This window comes from Schistocerca americana, chromosome X, assembly GCF_021461395.2.
Source record: "Schistocerca americana isolate TAMUIC-IGC-003095 chromosome X, iqSchAmer2.1, whole genome shotgun sequence".
Lineage (NCBI taxonomy): Eukaryota > Metazoa > Arthropoda > Insecta > Orthoptera > Acrididae > Schistocerca > Schistocerca americana.
In genome coordinates, this window is record NC_060130.1 from 778,505,210 (window position 1) to 778,530,164 (window position 24,955).

Here is a 24,955-nt window from a genome sequence, read left to right on the forward strand (position 1 = left end):
ATCGGCCCCTAAGCCTACACACTACTTAAACTAACTTACGCTATGGACAACACACACACCTATGCCCGAGGGAGGACTCGAACCCCGACGGGGGGAGCCGCACGGATTGTGACGAGGCGCATCTGACCGCTCGGCTATTCCGCACGGCCTCGAACGTTGGTTCATTCCTTTACACTATAATACGATCAACAACCCAGAAGAATTTCATGAAAACTACGTTTTCCTTCGTTGTCACAATCTTTCTCACTGTATTGTCTCTGTCTTCCTGGGTGAAATTTCGCTCTTACTAGTGTTGTGTGACTTCGTACCACATTTAGCAAATTTTATAACCTTCGTTGGTACGGTACTCCGTAATACTACAAACACACAAGCGACTCTTGTCATAGACGCACCAGTTAACGAACACCAACAACAGGTCTCTTTCGAAATTTTGAAGTCTGGACATTATTCAGTATTGCACATTCGTATCACTTCTGTGAGATTTATCACACGAAAATTAGAAATAATTCGCCACCCCATACAATCTGTACTATAAGCGTGAGGCCACTCTCTGCCACACTCATACTGTAGCGAGTGAGATTACGCGCTGGATAGATACTTGATTCGTATTCAGGAGGAGTGGGATCCAATTCATCACCCAGCTATCCAAAATTTAATTTTCTTTGATTTCATTAAATCATTTTAGTTGCACAAGATGGTTCCTTCAACAAAGTAACGACCGCTTTCCTTTCTCATCCTAGCCCCTGGCTTCTGTGCTGTTTTTCTTTTATTTCTTTTCCATCTCATGTACATCTTCTTGAGTGATACTGAAAATTTGAAGATCGATAAAAAATTATTTATCAAGTCTATAACCGTAGTTTGAAGAAATGGGTACGAAGTGGTCCAGTAAAATGTTTTTCATTAAAGATGAGGCTGCAAATAAACCAAATTATGACAGTGTTTCTGTGTTTGCTTCCAGATACTAGACTGGTTACGTGGATATTCTTTATGAGTGACTGTTAACGATATTCTGATATCTTGAGTCCCATCTGCTAAGTGAGACAGCATCAGTAGTGACGAGAGAGCTAGAACCAAAGGAGCCTGGATGCGACGACAGGAGCTTATCGGATATTGTGTGCCATACAACTGACAAAATACGTTAAGATCAAGATTCCATGGCCTCGTTGACCAGCCCAGAAAATGTGGACACATGTGCTCATCTTCGTCAACGGGCATTACGGGGCTGTCAAGAATAATTGACACTGTGATAAATAAATAAAAGAAAAAGAAAGTTTCAGGAAACATCATTGAAGGAGAATTATTGTTCGTAAATAATCTCTATTGCTGAAAATACACGGTACCAAAACAATAGCAATACAGGAGGCGCCGGATAATATAAAATACAATTGAAGTTAAAATGGTAATAGGAACAACCTAACGCAATATACTGTGCTTCAGGTAGCGCCATTGTGCACTTAAACAAATGGAAAAGTTACTTGATACTACGATGATACGGCGTCTTTTCCCTATGATGTTTGCCCGCAGCTCGTGGTCGTGCGGTAGCGTTCTCGCTTCCCACGCCCGGGTTCCCGGGTTCGATTCCCGGCGGGCTCAGGGATTTTCTCTGCCTCGTGATGGCTGGGTGTTGTGTGATGTCCTTAGGTTAGTTAGGTTTAAGTAGTTCTAAGTTCTAGGGGACTGATGACCATAGATGTTAAGTCCCATAGTGCTCAGAGCCATTTGAACCCTATGATGTGTAATTCACAAGGAGGAAGATGAGTAGAGGAACATTTTAGTTTTGACGGAGATGGAGGAATGAGTAAGTTGGGGATTTTTAACGAACCATCATAGCCTTTCCACAAATTACTTAGGGAAAACATAGGAAACGTAAATCAGGCTGCTAAAGATTTCTTAGTAACTTGTTAGCGAAGAAAATATTCTTGCCATAATTTCCTACCAGATAAAGGCAAGATTATTCATAATGTCGCTGAAGTAGCTGACAAGGGAACCTCCCCATCGCACCCCCGTCAGATTTAGTTATACGTTGGCACAGTGGATAGGCCTTGAAAAACTGAACACAGATCAATCGAGAAAACAGGAAGAAGTTGTGTGAAACTATGAAAAAAATAAGGAAATATACAAAATGAGTAATCTATGCTCAAGATAGGCAACATCAAGAACAATATGGGCTCATCAGTGCCTTGGTCTCGTGGTTAGCGTGAGCAGCTGCGGAACGAGAGGTTCTTGATTGAAGTCTTCCCTCGAGTGAAAAATTTAATTTTTTATTTTCAGACAATTATTATCTGTCCGTCCGTCTGCCCGATGCGAGGTAACTGCGCCGTAGTATGGGGACGCTACATCTAAACAAACATCGAAACACACTTTTTTGGGAGTGGTTATCACATCCACAAGAAAACCTAAATTGGGCAAGGTAGAAGAAGCTTTTTACCCATTCGCCAAGTGTACAAGTTAAGTGGGACGACAACATATTCCTGTCATGTGACGCACATGCCGCCACCAGTGTCGTACAGATTATATCAGATTGTTTTCCTGTGGAGGAATGTGTTGACCTATGACCTTGCGATCAAATGTTTTCGGTTCCCATTGGAGAGGCACGTCCTTTCGTCTACTAATCGCACAGTTTTGCGGTGCGGTCGCAAAACACAGACACTAAACTTATTACAGTGAACAGAGACGTCAATGAACGAACGGACAGAACATAACTTTGCGAAAATAAAGAACGTAAACTCTTCACTCTAGGGAAGACTTGAACCAAGGAACTCTCGCTCTGCAGCTGCTCACGCTAACCACGGCGCTCCTGAGCTTGCACTATCCTTGATGTTGCCTATCTTGCGCATGGACTACTAAGATTGTATATTTTGCTTATTTTTTTCATAGTTCAACACAACTTCTTCCTGTTTTCTCGATTGATCTGTGTTCAGTTTTTCAAGGCCTATCCACTGTGCCAACTTATAACTAAATCTGAGGGGGATGCGATGGGGAGGTTCCCTTGTGAGTAGTACAGCCACTGTAATGTAGTGGTTGATACTAGATTGTTGCATGGAGGTTCGTGAGTTCAAAACTCACCTGGAGTGTAAAATTTTAATTTCTTTATTCGATTCGAGTACATTCTAGAAGTATCCACAAATGTCAAGAGTCATTGTACTGGAATGTTCTGTAACTGTATATATACCGTATGTGATCTGGCCGGCTCCGCGCTCTTGTATGTGCAAGTGCTGAATAAACCTTCGTTAAGTGAAGTTAATGTTCGTCATTCATCTAATTACACCTTCTTCTACGTGACAATATTTTCGTCAACGAAAGTTGGGTGCGTCGTGGGAAACCCGTATTTCTATCTATCTGAGTGTGTAGCGTATGGATGAATACTAACGAATTATATTGTGTTCCCGTCATTCAGAATTACTCATGACGTGGTTTATTTTATTTTTCGTTTCATTATTGAGTCCTGTATTACATGTGGGCACTGTGGTTGTAGATGAATGTTTCGTGTTGTAGGTAAATCAGATTAAAATTGTGAGCAGTGTTTTATGCAGTACTTCATTTATCATGATACGCTTCGATCGTTCGATGACAGTTTTCATTCAGTTTAAATACGACGCACTGTGGTATCTGATGGTTGGTTGGTTTGGGGAAGGAGACCAGACAGCGTGGTCATCGGTCTCATCGGATTAGGGAAGGATTTGGAAGGAAGTCGGCCGTGCCCTTTCAGAGGAACCATCCCGGCATTTACCTGGAGCGATTTAGGGAAATCACGGAAAACCTAAATCAGGATGGCCGGACGCGGGATTGAACCGTCGTCCTCCCGAATGCGAGTCCAGTGTCTAACCACTGCGCCACCCCGCTCGGTCGTGGTATCTGAGTACAGTATTTTCTATCTCGGTGAAAGACTACAACTCAAATAAAAACGAACTGTTCGTAGCTACGTAAGGAAGTAAATAATGAAATAAACCGTGTTTTAGACAACTGTGAACAACACGGACACAGCTAAACCATGTTCAGGCAACTATTACAATCATAATTATACGTTTCACACTTTATCTGAGGAAGACGACGGCAGTCCAACTTTCGTCTCTAATAACCTCGACGTCAATGTGACAATAAACACCGATCTTCCTTGCTTGCTTCGGCAATCCAACTTCAACAGAGCCTCGCTCGACAGGAATGCTGGATTGATGCATTGCCCCACGTTCGCTATTGGATTGACTTTGCCTTAAACTAACTGGAAGTAGTGGCATGAACTTTCTTGCAAAAAGCAATCACGATGTAGCTTTTTAAAGCGCATTGAAATGTTTTCGATATTTTCACGAATAAGGTGTGACATAATGCATTATAAATGCATTATAAATTACCCCCAGTTCCAAAAGCTGCAGTGTACTAATACGTCCAGAATGTACAAGAATTATAATGGACAATCAAAAAGTTTCCGTTTGAGGGCGTTGCTGCAGCGTATATGCAATTTAGCGCGACTACGATGCGAGTGTACAGTATAAGCACCGATATGTAGCCAAGGCATTAGTGTGGTATTCGTGTCTTTCCGACGTGCGTACATTTAACTTGGAAACGTGAGCTATGGCGACGTTATTAGCAAATGCGTCAAAACAGGACCAACGTTCTGTTGTTCTTTTTTTGACTGCCGAAGGACAAACACCGGAAGACATTCTACGACGAATTAAGACTGTATGTAGGACAGCACGTCTGTCGAAAACCACTGTTGGGGAATAGCGCGCCATGCTAAAGTTACGCCACCTCAACCGCGAGACACTCGGGCGCTCTCACAGTAGTCCTGATCCCTCCCCATGCGATTATCGCGCCTGGGATCCCTTGAAAAAGGCGTTGAAGGGTCGACGATTACCGCCGGACGACGACGTGCAGCAGGCAGTTACGAACTTCTTCACGCAGGAGTACACACTGTTTCACCAAACGGGTATATTCATCCCATTGCGTCGTTAGAATGATTACCTCAATGTTCACGGCAATTTCTCCTGATTAGCATACCGATTCTTGATTGTACGGCCTTCGAACGGAAACTATTTGATCGCCCCTCGTATTTACTAACGCTCTGTGGGTATTGGTAACACTGAGAATATTGTTGTCGGTATGGGAACTGACGTCAATATTTCCGATATTGACAATACGACAATATTAGCCGTCTGACGGTTGTTACATTGACGTATTGACCATAATACTGAATGTGCAGGGGTCCTTAACTTACGTGCAACATCTGTATCATTGCAAATGATTCGCGCGAATCGTTTGTTAGCACTGCACGAAATGGCCGAAAGTGCTCAGACACGTGACAGTAGAGTTCACTACAACATTTACAGACAAATAAGAAAGCAATACTCGTGCGACGTGATAGCAGCACCTCTAGCGCGTAAGCTGGAAGATACAGAATTCGCGAAGAGAATGTTTATGGGTAATATATTTTAACCGGGCGCTAAGCTCTCCGACATGCCATCGTAATAAATTATAGTTCAAAATACGCCTATTCAAGAGAATATGGATATTATCATACAAATAAACACCCAAAACTAAATGCAAGACCAATGGACAGTAACATGTCTCTCTCTCACGATTTGTTTCCGCGGTTCAGGTTGAAACCAATCGCGGGCAATGTCCGGTCCGCGGGACGCCGGTTGCTCAGCCATGCGCTAGATCATTAATATGCGGCCCTGTAACACTCCCTTTGAGTACTCCCGAAATTACCATTACACGAAGGGCGTTCAATAAGTAGTGTAACATTTTTTTTTTCTGAAAGCAAATTGAATTTATTCAAGAGTTTAATACACCATATTATTCCTCACGCTTTTCGGCACAAAACTCTAATATTCAAATAGTCTCCGTTCAGTATGACGGCCAACCAACCTCACATAGTACCACTCTGGTCTGCGTCGGAGCCAGCGTCTTCCTGCATCAGTAAGCTCCCCATCATCCACGTAATGCTTCTCGCGGATTGCGTCTTTCATTGGGCCAGAGAAGTGGAACTCGGAAAGTGAGAGAGCCGGCCGCTGTGACCGAGCGGTTCTAGGCGCTTCAGTCCGGAGCCGCGCTGCTGCTATGGTCGCAGGTTCGAATCCTGCCTCGGGCATGGATGTGTGTGATGTCCTTAGGTTAGTTAGGTTCAAGTAGTTCTAAGTCTAGGGGACTGGTGACCTCAGATGTTCAGTCCCATAGTGCTTAGAGCCATTTGAACCATTTTTTTGAAAGTGTGAGATCCGGACTGTAGGGCGGATGAGGAAGAACAGTCCAGTGAAGTTTTGTGAGCTCCCCTCGGGTGCCCAGACTTGTTCAAAAATGGTTCAAATGGCTCTGAGCACTATGGGACTCAACTGCTGTGGACATAAGTCCCCTAGAACTTAGAACTACTTAAACCTAACTAACCTAAGAACATCACACACATCCATGCCCGAGGCAGGATTCGAACCTACGACCGTAGCGGTCGTGCGGTTCCAGACTGTAGCGCCTTTAACCGCTCGGCCACTCCGGCCGGCCCCAGACTTGTGTGAGGCCTTGCGCTGTCGCAGAGAAGGAGAGGTCTGTTTGCATTTTTGTGACGATTAACCTGATGCAGTCATTTCTTCAGTTTCCTGAGGTTAGCACAATACACTCCAAAGTTGATAGTTGCACCAAAACGTTAGTGGAACCTTGGCGATGATGGAATACACCATGCCAAACGACTCACCGTGCTATTTTTCACTGCCAGGTCTCCGTTGATATTCTGTTAGCGCTATAAATATCTGCATTGCCGTGGTTTTCCGCCAAAAGAAATTCAATGACAGTTCTCGGCTAGCAACGTACCTCTGTCACAGATACAACTTTGAAGGATAAGTATAGCGCCACTACCTAATAGAACTTCATGAAGCTATAGGGGTCGAAGCGGGAGTACCTCACGTTCCACAGTAAATTTCGTATTTTTTCAACCGAAACTGGCTGAGATAAAAAAAGTGTTGCCTTACTTATTGAAGGCTCCACGTAGTTGTCGATTTTTATTTATTTATTTTTATTTTACACGACTGATTACGTAGAACCAAATTGAGGAGCAATTCTCCGAGCTCATAGAACGTGTCAGTACATGAAATTACAACATAAAAGTAATAACAGATAAAATAAAATATTTGTGAGCCCAAAAAAGACAAGCCATGAGTTTATGTAAACGCAATCAATAACATAACACAGGAATCAGCTTAATTTTCCAAGGAACTCCTCGACAGAATAGTAGGAGTCACCCGTGAGGAAACTCTTCAGTTTAGATTTGAAAACGCGTAGATGACTGCTAAAATCTTTTAATTCTTGTGGTAGCTTATTGAAAATGGATGCAGCATTATACTGCACCTCTTTCTGTACAAGAGTCAAAGAGCTACGACCCAAATGCAGATTGGATTTTTGATTAGTATTAACTGAGTGAAAGCTGCTTAATTCTTAGGAATAAGCTGATACTATTAGCAAGAAACGACAGTAGGTCGACAAGAAGATCGCGAACTTACACCACTTATTGCCCGAACCGCCCGTTTCTGAGCCAAAAATATCCTTTGAGAATGGGAATAGTTACCCCAGAATATAATACCATACGTCATAAGCGAATGAAAACAAGCAAAGTAGACTACTTCTCTTGTCGAACTATCACTTACTTCAGATACCGTTCGAATAGTAAAAATGGCAGCATTAAGTCTTTGAACAAGATGCTAAATGTGGGCTTTCCACGACAGTTTATTATCTATCTGAACATCTAGAAATTTGAACTGTTAAGCTGGCCGAGCGGTTCTAGGCGCTTCAGTCTGGAACCGCGCGACCGCTACGGTCGCAGGTTCGAATCCTGCCTCGGGCATGGATGTGTGTGATGTCCTTAGGTTAGTTAGGTTTAAATAGTTCTAAGTTCTAGGGGACTGATGACCTCAGATTTTAAGTCCCATAGTGCTCAGAGCCATTTGAATCATTTGAACTGTTTAGTTTCACTAATTATATGCACATTCTGTGAAGTTAGAACGTCGGGTTTCGTTAAAGTGTGTGTTAGAAACTGTAAAAACCGAGTCTTACTTTGATTTAGCATTAGTTTATTTTCTACAAGCTATGAACTTATGTCATGAACTGCACTATCTGCAACAGTGCCAGTGTTGCACACAATCCATTTACTAATAAGCTAGTGTCATCAGCAAATAGACATATTTTAGAATCGCCTGTAGTACTACAGGGCATATCATTTATATAAATAAGGAACAGGAATGGCCCCAGCACTGACCCTGGGACATCCCCATTTAACCGTGCCCCACTGAGACCCCACATCATAGCCATTCTGGAAACTGTGAATAATGACCTTTTGCTGTCTATTGTTGAAGTAAGAACTGAACCAGCTGTGAGCTACCTCCCGTATTCCACAATGGTCCAACTTCTGATATAGTATTTTGTGATCAATACAATCAAACGCCTTAGTTAAATCAAAAAAGATGTAATCCCGAATAGTGTAGGTACCCTACGCGCAGTTTTAAGAACTTCTGTTCCGTTGAGAATGACCAACTGAGTTCTGTCTGCTAGGACGTCCTGTACCCAGTCACAACTCTGGTTTCGTACTGAGTAAGATCGTAGTTTGTTCACTAAACGAAAGATGTTGGATATTTTAGAAAAGCTACGAACATCTTCTTAGAAGACATGTGCGTGTTTGTAATATCGGGGGAGGGATGTCTCCCGTTTCCTAGAGCAGTACAGCCAGAAGTAGGTGGGACTGCGAAGGAGAACCGCAAATGCACCAGAGGCATGTCAACGCGTTCACCGAGATGGAGGGAGTAATAATTTCCAGTCGTAGCTGTGAGGCGCGGAGGGAGCGCCAGCAACAGCTGAGGGCAGGGGCGGCGCAGGAATTCGCGGATTACACGCGCGTAAGTGGCTGCTGCACAAACCAATTTCACGCCTCCAGGGAGGGGCCGCGCTCGGCCGGGGTGATTCATACCGCGCCACTAATACCGCGCCCTTCAATTAAACATTTCAGCGGCGCGGGGCTGGCCAACAAAGACCCCCACCTTGAGCGCCTCGTTAATTGGAGCAGCCGATCAGTTTCACTCGTTATTCCAACGCTCTTCTCGCGTTGCTTTAATTTAATTGCACAAGTGTTTTCCCGTGTGCGCACTATTTCGGCGCCGACGCTCGACGACCCCGATCTGAGGGTGATAGGGGAACTATGACACCGACAGTGAGCCGGAGAATTGCGTTATTGTGTCTCCCCCAGGGGTCAGAGCCAGTACAACCCCTGGTGTCAATTTAAAGCTTTTAGACACGCTCGAGCAATATTAGTTACTTCTCTAGACTCTGAATGAGGTGCCTAGAGCAGTGTCATGACATGTAGAACCTTAAACTACTTTACCGTGCATTAGGCCGTAGTATGATGATGTGGAAAAAGAATCTATTAGAAATACAATAACTCTAAATAAGTAATAGACCGATAACGACTCACTCGATATACAACTTCCTTTCGAAACTTTCTGACACGTACTGTATTCCTGGCGTACAAGCGATGCCAGCCCAGTGGCAGCTTGAAGTAACAACTGTAAACAGCAGGTGTGCATTCGGCCAGTCAGTTGTTAACAAATCTACGACTGAATTCATGACTTCCTTGCAAATAGAACTCAACACATCGCTCTTAATGCAACAAAATCGACAGACGTAGGGGTAAAATGTACATGTCGTGTGTCTAGGGCCTCCCGTCGGGTAGACCGTTCGCCGGGTGCAAGTCTTTCGATTTGACGCCACTTAGGCAACTTGTGCGTCGATGGGGATGATATGATAATGATTAGGACAACACAACACCGAGTCCCTGAGCGAAGAAAATCTCCGAGCCAGCCGGGAATCGAACCCAGGCCCTTAAGATTGACATTCTGTCGCGCTGACCACTCAGCTACTTTTTTTTTTAATTAACCTCATTTTGTCCGTTTTCGTTCGTTGTATCTGCTCGGGGCGGACGTCGCAAGACACCCGTTTCAGTTCCTCGTTGATACATTAACTCAGTTTTTTATTACAGAGGGCAGCTAACCCTCTGACCGAACGCGCTGCGTTACCGTGCCGGCTGCTCCCGGGGGCGCACGACATAAGGGTAATATCCAGAGTACCCGAAGGGAGTGTCATAAGACCCTTTCGGTTTACAGTGTCTATAAATGATCTAATAGAAAGCATCGGAAGCTCTTTAAAACTGTCCGCAGATGATGCTGTATTCGGTAAGACTGTAGCTACGCCGGAAGACAGTATCGACTTGCAGAATAGCCTACAGAGAATTCATGAATGGTGCAGGCTCTGGCAGTTGACTCTGGACGTAAATAAACGTCACGTACTGCGCATGCATAAGAGAAGAAATCCATTGCTGTGCTACTATACTATTGATGTAAAATTCCTGGAAACAGTATTACCTTAAAATATTTAGGACTAACTATCGAGAGCGACCTTAAGTAGAGTGAACACGTAAAACAGACAGTAGGAAGAGCAGGTGTCAGTCTGAGATTAGTAGGTTAAAATCCTAAGGAAGTGTAGCTCGTCCACGAAGGAAGTGGCTTACAATGCGCTTGTTCATCAGTATGGGATACTTAGCACATAGGACTGGTAGAAGAGGCCGACAAGTTCCAACGAAGAGCTGAGCGTTTCTTCACGGGATCGCTTGGTCGGCGCGAGAGAATTTCAGAGATGCTTAATAAAGTCCAGTGGCAGACGATACATGAGATGTGTTATGTATCACGGAGAGGTTTACTCCTAAAAATTTGAGAGAGTACTTTCGGAGAAGAGTCAGGAAAAATATTACTTTCAGCCATCTCTCGAAGTGACCATGCCGAGAAAATTCGAGAAATTGGAGCTTATCGACAATCATTCTTCCCAAGAGCCATTTGTAAGTGGAGCAGGGAAGAGGAGATCAGTTAGCGGTACCAGAAGCGCACCCCACCGCACACCGTTTTTATTTTTTATTTTTTGCATTCTGTTCATTATTGTTCGTTGTATTTGATCGTAGCGGATGTCACATGAAATCAGTGGTTGGTCCCTTCACACAGTGTGCGTGTGTGTTTTTTTTTATTGGAGAGAGCAGCCATCTCTCTGACAGAACACGCCGAGCTACCGTGCCGGCACCGTTAGGTGGTTTGCGGAGTGTTAATTTAGATCTAGCAGACCGTGTTAAGTAGTGGACGTACGGCTGCAGTCTGTTAACACTGCTCTGTCGTAAACTGCAGCACCTGTAAATTAAGTGCCCAAGACATTCTTCAGAATGTTTTTAAGTAGAGAAAAGTGTGTGTAAAGTTTGTCACGCACACCTTTACACCTGGAAAAAAAGAACGACGGGTGGACACTTGCCACGGCTCGATTGAAAATTCTGGCAAAAATGCAGAGGAGACTTGGTGTTATCAATACGAACCTACAACAAAATGATAAAATGGTGAAATTCAGATGAAGGGTGAACATACTGACGACGTACCCGTCATTTAAGTCAATACGACCCGCGAACGACGTCCCAAAGGAGGACTTGCCTGGCAGTTTCACATTATTGTTCGAAAGTTCTCTCTTATGTACCCGATTCAGCGGAGACTGTGTAGGCTAGAACACCTAAAGCATTAAAAGTGCCATCTTTTTTCTATTTTATTACTAATCTAGTCAGGAAACTCTTCCGACCGACCAGGTATGTGCCATTATATCAGCAGTCTCACAAATGTGCGCCCAATAAACAAAACACACGAATAATTAAAACATAAAAACATACAGAACAGAAATTCCCAGATTAGCCTACAAATTGTATACTCGACACTGTTCAGCGTAGGCTAAGATCATGACGGATGGAAGTCTGCCTGCAGAAACACTGAGAGAAGACTCATAAGGTCCAAAGCCTGCATGAGCTGGGTAATACCAAGAAAAAAAGAAAACGTAAGTTTTTCACAAAATGGACTGTGCGAAAAACAGTCAACAGCCATCTCTGTACCTGTTTTTCTATTATATCTTGTTTTGATCAGCCAAATTATTCGTGGCGTACTTTCCGGTTCCAGCGGGCACCTAAGTGAAAATCGTTATTAGGTGTTTATGATCAGTCTCAGTTCAATCATTGAATAAATGCTCTTAGAAGTTGCCGTCAACAGTGCCGTAATATTATACGGGGTGTTACAAAAAGGTGCGGCCAAACTTTCAGGAAACATTCCTCACACTCATTTTAGTTTCTTCCACCTACGCTCAATGGAGCACGTTATTATGATTTCATACGGGATACTCTACCTGTGCTGCTAGAACATGTGCCTTTACAAGTACGACACAACATGTGGTTCATGCATGATGGAGCTCCCGCACATTTCAGTCGAAGTGTTCGTACGCTTCTCAACAACAGATTCGCAACAGATTCGGTGACCGATGGATTGGTAGAGGCGGACCAATTCCAAGGCCTCCACGCTCTCCTGACCTCAACCCTCTTGACTTTCATTTATGGGGGTATTTGAAAGCTCTTTTCTACGCAACCCCGGTACCAAATGTAGAGACTCTTCGTGCTCGTATTGTGGACGGCTGTGATACAATACGCCATTCTCCAGGGCTGCTTCAGCGCATCAGGGATTCCATGCGACGGAGGGTGAATGCATGTATCCTCGCTAACGGAGGACATTTGGAACATTTCCTGTAACAAAGTGTTTGAAGTCTCGCTGGTACGTTCTGTCGCTGTGTGTTTCCATTCCATGACTAATGTGATTTGAAGAGAAGTAATAAAATGAGCTCTAACATGGAAAGTAAGCGTTTCCGGACACATGTCCACATAACATATTTTCTTTCTTTGTGTGTGAGGAATGTTTCCTGAAAGTTTGGCCGTACCTTTTTGTAACACCCTGTATAAAATATTTAAGTTCTTCTTGTTTATTAAAATTTTCTGGTTACGGATTAGTAATCAGGTATATTAGAGAAATATATTCGAATTTAATTATTTAATGGTGCTCTCTAGCATTTCAGAGTGCCTCATATGAAGTGACTTGGACTTAAATTGGACTGTCCATTATAATTATCCGGGCTGTTATGCCGTGGTCGGTTGACGAATTCTGTGTCGATTCCCAACGTTTCGTCTCCGACTGCGGGAGACATCTTCAAGGGGGTCCGTAGCTCAATGGAAGGTCCAACACATCCACTGGCTCGCTACTGACGTTCGTCAACCGACCACGGCATAACAGCCCGGATAATTATAATGGACATGATATTTCCGGCCGTGAAAGTCTACATTTTAGTATTAAATTGGACTTACAAGTATCAACAACATGTGAAAGCATTGACTTATATTCCTATCTTTCAGTATTGTAAGCTATGATTCGCATTCGGGATGAGCGGCCATCAAACCTCTCCAAGCCAATCCAGATTTAGGTTCTTTGCAGTTTCGCTACATCATTAAAGGTAAACAGCGAGATGAGTTCTTTAAACATGCTATGGACCTTTCCTGCTCTCTTCACCTACTCCGCAAACCATCCTACGGTGTGTGGTGGAGGCTACTTTGCATACCAGTGTCATTTCCCCCTTTTCCTTTTCCTGTCGCGTGTTGTTCGCGGGAAGAACGACTGCTGATAAGTCTCGTTGTGGGCTCGAATCTCTCTAATTTTATCTTGATGTTCTTTTTGCGACATGTACGTAGGAGGAAGCAATACACTGGTTGACTCTTCTAGGAATGTACGCTCTCGGGACTTTAACAGTAGACCATACCGTGTTGCAGAACGCCTCCCTTGCTGCATCTGCCAGTGGAGTGGGCTAAGCATTTCTGCAATGATTTCGCGCCTGCTAAATGAAGCTGTAATGAAGGTTTCTGCTCTTCTTTGGATCTTCTCTATTTGCTCCATTAGTCTTAACCACGAGAGAGTGGATAGTTGGAAAGAATGTACTGAAAGCCTCTATGAGGGGGAAGATTTGTCTGATGTGAAGAAGAAACAGGAGTCGATTTAGAAGAGATAGGGGATCTAGTATTAGAATCAGGATTTAAAAGAGCTTTGGAGGGCTTAAGAAAAAGTAAGGCAGAAGGGATAGATAACATTCCACCAGAATTTCTAAAACCGTTGGGTGAAGTGGCAACAAAACGACTATTCACGTTGTTGTGTACAATGTATGAGTCTGGCTACATAACATCTGACTTTCGGAAAAGCATCATGCACACAATTCCGAAGACGGCAAGAGTTGACAAGTGCGAGAATTATCGCACAATCAGCTTAACAGCTCATGAAGCCAAGTTGCTGACAAGAATAAATTACAAAAGAATGGAAAAAGAAATTGAGGATGCGCTACATGACGATCAGTTTGGTTTTAGGAAAGGAAAAGGCACGAGAGAGGCAATTCTGACGTTGCGGTTAATAATGGAACAAGACGAAAGAAATATCAAGACACCTTCATAGGATTTGTCGGCCTGGAAAAATCGTTCGACAGTGTAAAATGGTGCAAGATTTTCGAAATTCTCAGACACTTACGGGTATGCTATAGGGAGAGACGGGTCATATATAACATGTACAACGGCCAAGAGGGAATAATCAGAATGGACGACCAAGAAAGAAGTGCTCGTATTAAAAAGGATGTAAGACAAGGATTTAGTCTTCCGCCTCTACTGTTCAGTCTGAAGAAATGAAGGAAAAGTTCAGGAGTGGAATTAAAACTCAAGGTGAAAGGATATCAATGATACGATTGGCTGATGACTTTGCCATCCTGAGTGAAAGTGAAGAAGAATTATATGATCTGCTGAATGGAGTGAACAGTCTAATGAGTACAGGGTATGGATTTAGAGTAATTCTAAGAAAGACGAAGGTAATGAGAAGTAGTAGAAATGAGAACAGCGAGAAGCTTAATATCAGGATCGATGGTCACGAGGTAGGTGAAGTTAAGGAATTCTGCTATCTAGGCAGTAAAATAACGAGTGACGGACGGAGCAAGAAGGACATCAAAAGCAGAATAGCAATGGCAAAAAGGGCATTCCTGGTCAAGAGAAGTCTACTAATATCAAATATCGGCCTTAACAGCATTATATTGTAGTGAAACATGCACTGTAGGAAAATCGGAACAGAAGAGAATCGAAGCATTTGAGATGTGGTGCTACAGACGAATGTTGAAAATTAGTTGGACCAGTAAGGTAAGGAATGAAGAGGTTTTGCGCAGAATCGGAAAGCAAAGGAATATGTAGAAAATATTGACAAGGAGAAGGGACACAATGATAGGACATCTGTTAAGGCGTGAGGGAATGTCTTCCATGGTACTAGAGGGAGCTGTAGAAGGGAAAAACTGTAGAGGAAGACAGAGATTGGAATACATCCAGCAAATAATAGAGGACGCAGGTTGCAAGTGCTATTCTGAGATGAAGAGGTTAGCACAGGAGAGGAAATTCGTAGCGGGCCGCATCAAAACAGTCAGAAGATTGATGACCCCATACAAAAAAAAAAAAAAAAAAAAAAAGTCTTAACCAGTACGGGTACTATACTGACGAGGAGTATCCAAATACTGGTCGAACGACTGTTTTGTAAGCTACTTTCGTTTTTGATGGGCTACATTTCGTGCTAATTTTTACACTGAATCTCAGCCTCGCATCTACCTCACTCGCAATTCATTTTATGTGGTCATTCTACTTTAAATCTCTCTCTTCCTAGATATTTGATGGAAGTAACTGCTACTAGTGATTGGTCTGCAGTTCTGTAATCATATTATAACAGTCTTCCTGAATTTCCCTACAATCAGCAGTGGTTCAAATGGTTCAAATGGCTCTGAGCACTATGGGACTTAACAGCTGTGGTCATCAGTCCCCTAGAACTTAGAACTACTTAAACCTAACTAACCTAAGGACATGACACACATCCATGCCCGAGGCAGGATTCGAACCTGCGACCGTAGCAGTCGCGTGGTTCCGGACTGCGCGCCTAGAACCGTACTATCAGCAGTGCGGAACTGTATGGAACGCCTCCCGGAAGTTAAGGAACACGGCACCTTCCTGGGCGCCTGTATATATATATGAAAGGTAATGGTCTTTTAACACTCCCCTGGGACACGGCCGAAATTAATTCTGCGTCTGAAGATTGCTCTCTGTCCAGAACGACATGCTGTGTTCTGTTTGTTAGAAACTCTTCAGTCCAATCACAAAGGTGGTCCGATATTCCATACCCTCGTATTCTGTACATTAGGCAGCAGTGCGGAACTGTATGGAGCGCCTCCCGGAAGTTAAGGAACACGGCATCTTCCTGGGCGCCTGTATCTTCTGCTTTCTGGATTTCGTGGATGAACAGAGCGAGCAAGGTTTCACACGATTGTTGTCTTCAGAACCCATGTTGTTTCCTGTAGAGGAGGTTTTCGGTCTCCAGAAATGTCATAATACGCGAACATAAAACATGTTCCAAAATGCTACAACAGTCCGACGTCGGAGATAGTGGCTTACAGTTTTGTGCTCCTGCTCGACGATCCTTCTTTAAAACGGGAAGGACCTGCGCTTTTTATGATCATTAGGAACGCTTCGCTCCTCTATAGACTTTCGGTACACTGTTGTTAGATGATAGGCAAGTTCTTTCGCACACTCTGTGTAGAATCGAATTGGTATCCCGTCAGGTCCAGTGGCCTTTTCTCTTTTCAGCGATTGCAGTTGATTTTCAGTCACTTACTTCGATAGCTGCCATTTTGTCATTCGTGCGACGATTTAAAGGAGGAACTACAATGAGTGCAAAATATCTAATAACTTCGTTGTAGAGGGAACGCTCTATTCTAATCTACGAAAAGCGGGGAATAACTTTCTTTTTCCTGCTCTTCATGTCATTACGTAACTTACTGTCATGCAACATGGCGTGACATAGTCAGTATTCGTAATGACAGCAATCTTACCAGCACTTGAAAGACTCAAATAACAGAATCAGAAACCATCACTTTATCACAGTATATCGGAGTTATGCCTTCTGCAGTTTCTGCAGAAAAACGTTTAGTGTTCCCAGGGTGAAGTTTTGGAGCTAGGAGATGTGGCACTGATGGAAATAAAGCTGTGAGAGGAGCGGCCCGAGTTAGGATGGTTAGTACATTCGGTAAAGCAGTTATCCGCGAAAAGCAGACGTCGCAGTTCCGGGTCCGGCACACAATTTTAATCTTCCAGCAAGTTTCCCGTGTACAGTTCAGAATTTCGGATTACCACGTTTCAAAGAATTCCTTCACAGTTGACTTCCCATTCAAATACTCGTAATTACATTGTCCCTGTCCTCAACTGAATAATTAATGTTGCGAAGAGAATATTCCATAATATCACTGAACGTTTTAGATTAACTATAAAGTTAAGGATTTCCTAAATGGCACAATGCTGTCATCAGACTTATCGATAACACACGAGTGTTTAATAGCTCCAAAAGGGTAGATTTTAAAAGCGGCTACGCTCAAGGAGTGATACAATTGTTACAGAGCGTTTAATTTATGTTCTTAACACTTTGGTCTCTCGAAATTTCGCGGTGAGGGAATGTATATAGATAGTGGAGGGAGACATCTGTAGAATCTTTGGAACTGTCTGTGTCTGATAAACCAAAAATCCTACGTAACATGAAAACTGGAAAAGTTCCCGACTTTCTAGTTACATACTATTTGACAGAGGAGAAGATACAGCATTATGCATCGTGGCACGAGGAAATTAAAAAAATCGAAAGTCGTGCATCTGACTGCGCTGAACAACTTTATTACTGGTGATAACACCTGGCTTATTGTGTCTCCTACGATGTTCCAAGTAATTCTAAACCGAATGGTAGTTGTTTGAGCAGTGAAAGGGCATATGTTGCAGTATGGGAATTCTTTCCTATGATGAATATATTTTTTTTTGCTGCATAATGAGTGTTGAAACGTATTATGTTCGCCTTTAGTTGCACTCTTTGTCTGTGCTAAATGTATAAAAACTGACATACGAAGAACAATATTTCTCGCAAGGGATAGCTGAATAGCCAGGAAGCTTGCAGTAATATTATGCTCTTGCTTATGTCGTTATCTTGTCAAACTATAAAATGGAAATAAGAGACATAACAGAGTATGCCAACTCATGTAACTAGTCTCCTCCCCCGTGTCATCATGGGGCACTACTTTATCGTGTTCAGTGCAATGGACAATATTTGCTAGTTCCTATCATGACGGTAGTTATATAAGCTCACAGACAAAAACACTATCTTTTTCTAATCCAATGCAAAGTTTCGGACATGAAGTCCATAAGAAAATGATATAAGGAGGGTTGTTAGCAATATAAAACAAGCAGAAATATAAACTGGAGTTCCAGACGCAGATTTTGGAAGAAATAGGAGTAATTCTGTAATTTTTCTGCTCAAAGTGACAAATTTGTTAATCTGTTTTTGCTGCGTTGTTATTATTCCACTGCAGTAAAAGATTTACTGAATGCCAAGTGTTTGTGCAAAAAATGTTGCAGAAACAATTCCTCTCATCTTGTAAATATTAGAAAAAAAAAACTTAGTGTCTGGCGTGCCTTCCACGATGAGATCATTAAAGATGGATCTCATACTCGAGATGAAGACGGATCCTTTTTCAAAGGATTCATCTCTGCATTTGCCTTAATCGCTTTTGGGATGAGTCTGAAACACGCTCCTCATGAGTGAAAGTACAATGTTCTAATTGCTGCACCACTTCTCTTTGGTTATCAATCAGAGCAACACAGTATAAAATTCGTCTAACTTACACACTTATAACTCGTACCGAGCAGCTTTCACTGAAAGGAAACACATTTGGTATTTCCTCATCTATTTCACTGTAATTTCTACTACTGGTTGGCCGTAAGAGTGTTAGCCGTTCACATTAAGTATATGACATTTCATTAATAGTGTCTCCCCCATTGTGAGAATTGACTAGAGCGTCGTCTCTAATGACGTCAGGGTCATCAGAACTTTAAACTCTAGACATCAGTCTTTTCTACTTCTCTAACCACTTGTTTCATAATGGTTATTGGGTGAAACCACCTTTTTATGATTTGCTACTTAGCTTATAACTGGTGTGATAGCAGAAACATGAAGTTTATCGTTCTAAACAAGATAATGATTTGCGCTTTCATTCTGTAACCACTGTCAAGTAAGGGTCGAACGATGTCATCTTCTCAGCAAGAGAATCTGCTGCTGACTTGACTGGTGAAAGTCTGTATCAGTTCCTGGATAAATTATCAAGGGATCAAAGTCGGTAATTTCTGAGAGTGAGAATCAAAGTGAATTGGTGGTGCCGCATAATGAGGCACTTTTTAATGTCACTGAAGTCAATGAGAGCACATTTTATAAGCTGAACCGGTAAATGAAGCAGCAGTATTTATGCCTGCGAAGGTTCATCTAGGAGGTTTGCACTGCGTAACACAGACAGCCCTGTCGTACAAAATACATGTGCCAGTCATGTGCTGTTAGAATCTGCATGAGTAAAAATAAGAACTCTTTTGCGAAGTATCACTAAACGTCAACAATCCCTGACTTACCAGTGGATTCGCAGTGAAACCACATACAATAAAATAACTTTTTTCTGAAAATACTAGTATATATTGTAGTTTGATGTGTACTTGTTATTTTAAGGAAATAATAATTCTAACAAAGATTTTATTTGGAACTTCCCGGCAGATTAAAACTATATAGTGTACTGGAACTTTAGTCTGGAACTTCTGAATTTACCACACAAGTATTCCACGGACTGAAGTATCTAAGAACGACTCACGACTAACCCGCACATTTCACTTCAACTAGTACCTCTTGTCCCTCTTGTCGTTCCTTTTAAGTCTGCAAGGTAGGACAAGAGGTACTGGCGGAAGTGAAGCTGTGACGGTAGATGATGATTTGTGCTTGGATACTTCATTCGGTACAGCATTGATCAGCGAAAGCTAAAGATCCCCGGTTGGTCTCTCGGTCTGCTAAACATTTTTAATAAGCCAGGAAGTTTCAAATCAGCGCATACGCTGCAGTAGAACCAAAATTCGTTGTGCGACTGTTTTATTGCTGTTAGACAAAAGGTTAACATGCAAACTGCGCCACAGACCTAAGAATGACCCTAAGAGGGACAGTCATAAATTTTTAACTATCACCTTGAGGAAATAAGTTTACATAATTATTTTTTAGATTTTTTTTAAAGGTACATATTTGCAGCCTTGGCACACGTCGAAATCCTCGCGCCACAGTGCCCAGCTCATCCAAGTTTCACCTCTGGGTTGCAATATTTTGTGTAGGCTACTCCAACGTTGTGCTAAGGCACTATGGCATGAGGATTTAACTGTATACGACGACCACAAACATGCAAGACTTTTTATGTACCCCTCGAAGGCGGTGGACAAAAGTATGGAAACACCAAAATGGCAACACATCAACTCGCCCAGTACGGTGTAGAAGAGCTGTTCACATTCAAAACAGCTTCCAGTAGTCTCCGAATGGATAAATACTGTAGCTGTATGGCCCTCAAGGGGGTATTACGCCATTGTTATTGCAAAAAAGTGGAAATTTTAGGAAGCGATGATGTAGGTGGATAGCGATCACGCATTCTCCTTAGATTAGACCACAATGGATCAATATAATGAGATCTGGTGACTGTGTTGGGTATGAGAGATACGAAAATTCATACCCCTGCTCATAAATTTATCCTGGACGATACAATCTGTGTGAACAGGGGCCCCTTTCTCTTGGAGCAAAGTATCGCCATTGGGAGGCAAACATCTTACCATGGGATGGGATGATGGTCCAAAATAATCACGGGATCTTTGACAGTAATGCGTCTATGTAGAAAATCCATGGGACGCATGGAGCGCATGGAGTGCCATGATATGGCCGCACAAATTACCAACAAACCCTCACCATGTTCCATTCTTCGGACGTAAACTCAACCAGAAGTTTGAAATAGAGTGAAACAAGACTCATCCGACCAAATAACTTTCTTCCATTGCTCCATTTTCCAAGTTTTATTGCTTCGGCATTACGTATTCCTGTTACATGCATATACATCACAAGGTGATTTCGGAACTCCCTTTCGCTCTGCAATTCCTTGCTTCTGGAGCTTCCTTCGCGTTGTTTTAGTGCTGACAGAGTTCTCGAGTGCGACATTCAGTTCTGCAGTGATCTTCGCAACCGTCACCACAATTTTCTTCAGTGGCCGTCTGTCATGACCACTCAGTAAACACTTTCGTCCGCGTTGTGACTTAGTGGATGATGTTTTTCGCCTTCCCTGTATACTGTACAAACCTTACATGCGGTGGTTCTTGAAACACCGAACATGTCGGCTACGGTGGTTACTGAAGCACCTACCATACATGCACCAACAATTTGCCCTGGTTCGAAATCTCTTAGCTCCGAGATAATGAAGTCGCAACTACACTGTTCAGGCCACGACTGACACTTGTAACATAATGAGGACATTGCACAGGTGGCGCTCTTGGTCAAATACAACAGCGCAACCTCCATTCATGTTGAAGCATGAATTTCTGTGTTTCCATATTTTTGTCCAACGCCTGTATATGCCGAACATTGCTACTTGTCCACGATAGCTTTCTTTGCCTCGCTTTTTTGAATTTCTTTCACAGAAACAGAAACCAACGACGAATTTTTCTATCGGCTGCTACGGCCTCCTTGCGAGGACCCACGAGTTCGGTGTCTAACGCGCTGTGTTTGTGGTTGCAGGTCCGCGGTCGCGCCGACTGAAGCGCAACAAGAAGCCGGAGGAGAAGCGGCCGCGCACGGCGTTCAGCGGCGAGCAGCTGGCGCGGCTGAAGCACGAGTTCACCGAGAACAGATACCTGACTGAGCGCCGCCGCCAGGAGCTGGCCAGGGAGCTGGGCCTCAACGAGGCGCAGATCAAGATCTGGTTCCAGAACAAGCGAGCCAAGATCAAGAAGGCCAGCGGACAGAAGAACCCGCTGGCGCTGCAGCTGATGGCGCAGGGCCTCTACAACCACAGCACCGTGCCCATGACGCGCGAGGAGGAAGAGCAGGCCATCGCCTCCGACAAGTGAATCGCTGCGCCTCTCTTCGTTCACTAATCTTACGGAATTTCGCTGCCGCGACTACTGGGTGCACACTGCACAAAATGAAATTCGGCAAGCGAATAGTGAGTGCTCGCGCCTACGGTTCCATTGTGTGCACTGACGGATAATTTGGCCAGTTCCTTACCAGGACTTCTTAGCGCTCGAACTGAAGTGAGCTCTTCGTTGCTATTCAATGGACAGAAGAAATGAACTCGAATTTTTCAGATAGGTTTCTGATGAAGTGCCACGGGTACCAGATTTCTTTCAAAAGACATTCTAAGTGTATTAAGGAAAGAAACAACAGTAGAGGCTGGAAATTGTAAAGAATGTGGCAGACTGCTCTAGCAACTGAATAATACCTTTTGTGTTCAGTGGTGAAGGAATGCATGTAAGAAATTCTGTCTACAACATATCAGTTTACAGTGTAGCAGACTGCTTAAAATGACACTAGAATCCACAACCGACTAATGACGTGTCGGTGTCACTAAAGTGTGGAAAACAAATGTAGACATTTTGAAACTATGTACCTCACTGTGAAATCAGTGGCTGAAGTTTTTAAGGGACAGGAGTTTCCTGGATCGACCGCAAGTCTTTCTTGGCAATCGCCACCTGAATTCTGCCAACCTTTAAACTGAAAGTTGTACGCAGTCGACTGTATTATGTGTAGAGGAGCAACCTCGCATTGTGTTTTATCTGTGTCTCTTAACTGACAGAATGACTGTGCAATAATTTAGTACCCATTTTTTTTCACATAACAATGAGCATTTCCTCCAGACGATCTACCGACATTAGTTTTATACATGTATCAGTCAACTGCGAACAGCAAGTGTAAAACAAGTATTTAATCGGATGTAGAACCAAAGGAGCTTTTAAACATCCTGCAAATAAGCTAAAGCACAAACAAATTGTTTTAAACAAAATATGCGTGTGTACAAATGTGTAACAATGTAAATGTGACTGATTTTTCATTATTATTATTATTATTTTATTATTATTTGCAGATGATGATAGATCTATATCGATTCAAACGTGTTGAAAGTATATATTTATACTGTAGGATCAGATCAAACATATGGTGCAACATTTACTACTTATATCTTTGAACCAAATATGGCGTCACATCAAGGCCTTGTACATTTTCCAGTACATAACAATTTTTTTCTCACTCGAGAACTCTTGTTAGCAAGATAATGCTCAATAAGAAAGTTATTAGTCTTATTCATCATTGCTTAGAAATGTCGCTTGAGGAATTGTATAAGTGTTTTTTGCTTTTATTTTCTCTCTGTTAAGAAGCAGCAGAGGAACCCGTTACCATATATCTTCTTTTATTGATTCTACTGAGAAACTTGAACATTTTCACATTGCAGTAGTGAACTTTTTTTGAATAATTCATTTCGGTTGCCCAGTTGTACTCTGAAAGAGAAAGATATAGCAATAACTTTTTACTTCGGATGTGCGATAATTAAATAAATAATTAATTGTGCAGTCTGCCAAGTTTAACGTCTTATTTATCATGGAAATAAGAAGATATTACACCAAAGTCTGATTAATTTATTGTCCATGTGTTAGAAGTAACTGGAAAGCATTGCTTGATTTGATGACTGCCAGATACTGTTAGCAAGATGACGTACTTCCACAGCTGTCTCTCTCTTCAGTAACAAAAATTGAAAAAACTGAGAATATTTAGTGTATAAGGAAGACAAAAATGTACATATAATTCAGAAATGCTCTATACTCGTTTAAACGTGTAGAATGTACAGAAAATATCTAGATATAATTTAATACGATATAAAATGTATATACATTGTACCTACATATTCCTACATGTTCTCTTGTAGCATTGGTAGAGACTAATTACTGCATGCATGAGACAAGATTTCTTGCTGAAAACAGCAATTCCAATAAGCGAATTATGCCCATTTGATTGTGACTGTAAAAAGTAGTGAATGGTAACATTAAAATAACTGCAGTATTTTTCCTCATTTTCATGCAAAGATATGTACTTAAAATATTTATTGAAGTCAGAATAAAGCTTACTTCATTTACTTAATTGGTATACCGACATTTATTGTAGAATGCGTGCTTTATTTCCCTCATCACAAATCTTTTGTGTATTCTATTTTCAGAATAGAGAAGAAACAAGTACTGTGTCTTCCAGTTATGGTTCTCTGACTGTTCTTCTCTGTGGGATTTAGATCGTCAGGGCCGTTTTTGGAGAAAGGAAACAAGTTATTTACCTGTTGAATATAGCCCAGTTGACTGTCATCGTCGCTGTCAATACGTTTTCAAAATAATTTTATTTTCCATCTTTTGGCCAACTGGAAAAATTTATGTGAAATGATCAGAATGGAAGAGAAAACTGAAATGAAAAACTTCATTTTAAAGTTATTAGATGGAAGAAGATTAGGTAAACATTTTTGTTTTGGCACAATTTGTGTATTTATCACGGGAAGTAGTTATGTTTGTATAATGAGAGAATTCCTAGACTATTCAAATATTGCATGTATAGGAGTGGTTAAATAGCACGCCAAGAATGTGATACACAAATATATGTACTACAGATCTCAAAAGTAAAATTATTCAGTCTTGTCAGACGCCTGCAGCAGTAGATCAACACGGCAGAACAGAGGTACTAGAGGTTAAGTTACTGTGACATGTCTTTGTCATGAAGGGTAAGGTACTGCTTTTGTGAAGTACAAAAGTACAATCATCGGACAGCTGCCTTTCTCAAACAGTCAGGTAGATACAATAGCTATAAAACATGTTTTCGTTATGGGTTGGAGAACGGAAGCTAACCGCCCTGTGACACTGTGCATTTGATGAGCAGGATATCTTTTTTTTTATTTCTGCAAACCTTGAGAACGCCGGTGTCACTTATTTTCGAAAATCCCCTTTCTAATTGGACAGCCAGGTAGATGGACAAAGGTAGGAATCATATCATTAGTTTAAAAAAAACACACAGATGACGAACTTTATTCAAGATAATTGTTAAATACCTTATGAAGTGCCAGTAAAATCTTGCAGTGA

General features: G+C 42.2%; 1 protein-coding gene across 1 annotated transcript in view; it reads left to right on the top strand.

Moving 5' to 3' along the window:
* The window catches only part of LOC124556313 (homeobox protein invected-like), a 340,740-nt gene extending 316,795 nt beyond the window's left edge, over window positions 1-23,945 (top strand). The window contains exon 4 of the mRNA XM_047130285.1: window positions 21,585-23,945. Coding sequence (XP_046986241.1) covers window positions 21,585-21,916 — 332 coding nt within the window. The 3' untranslated portion in view covers window positions 21,917-23,945. The remainder of the gene's footprint in view (window positions 1-21,584) is intronic.
* Window positions 23,946-24,955: the final 1,010 nt, after the last annotated feature.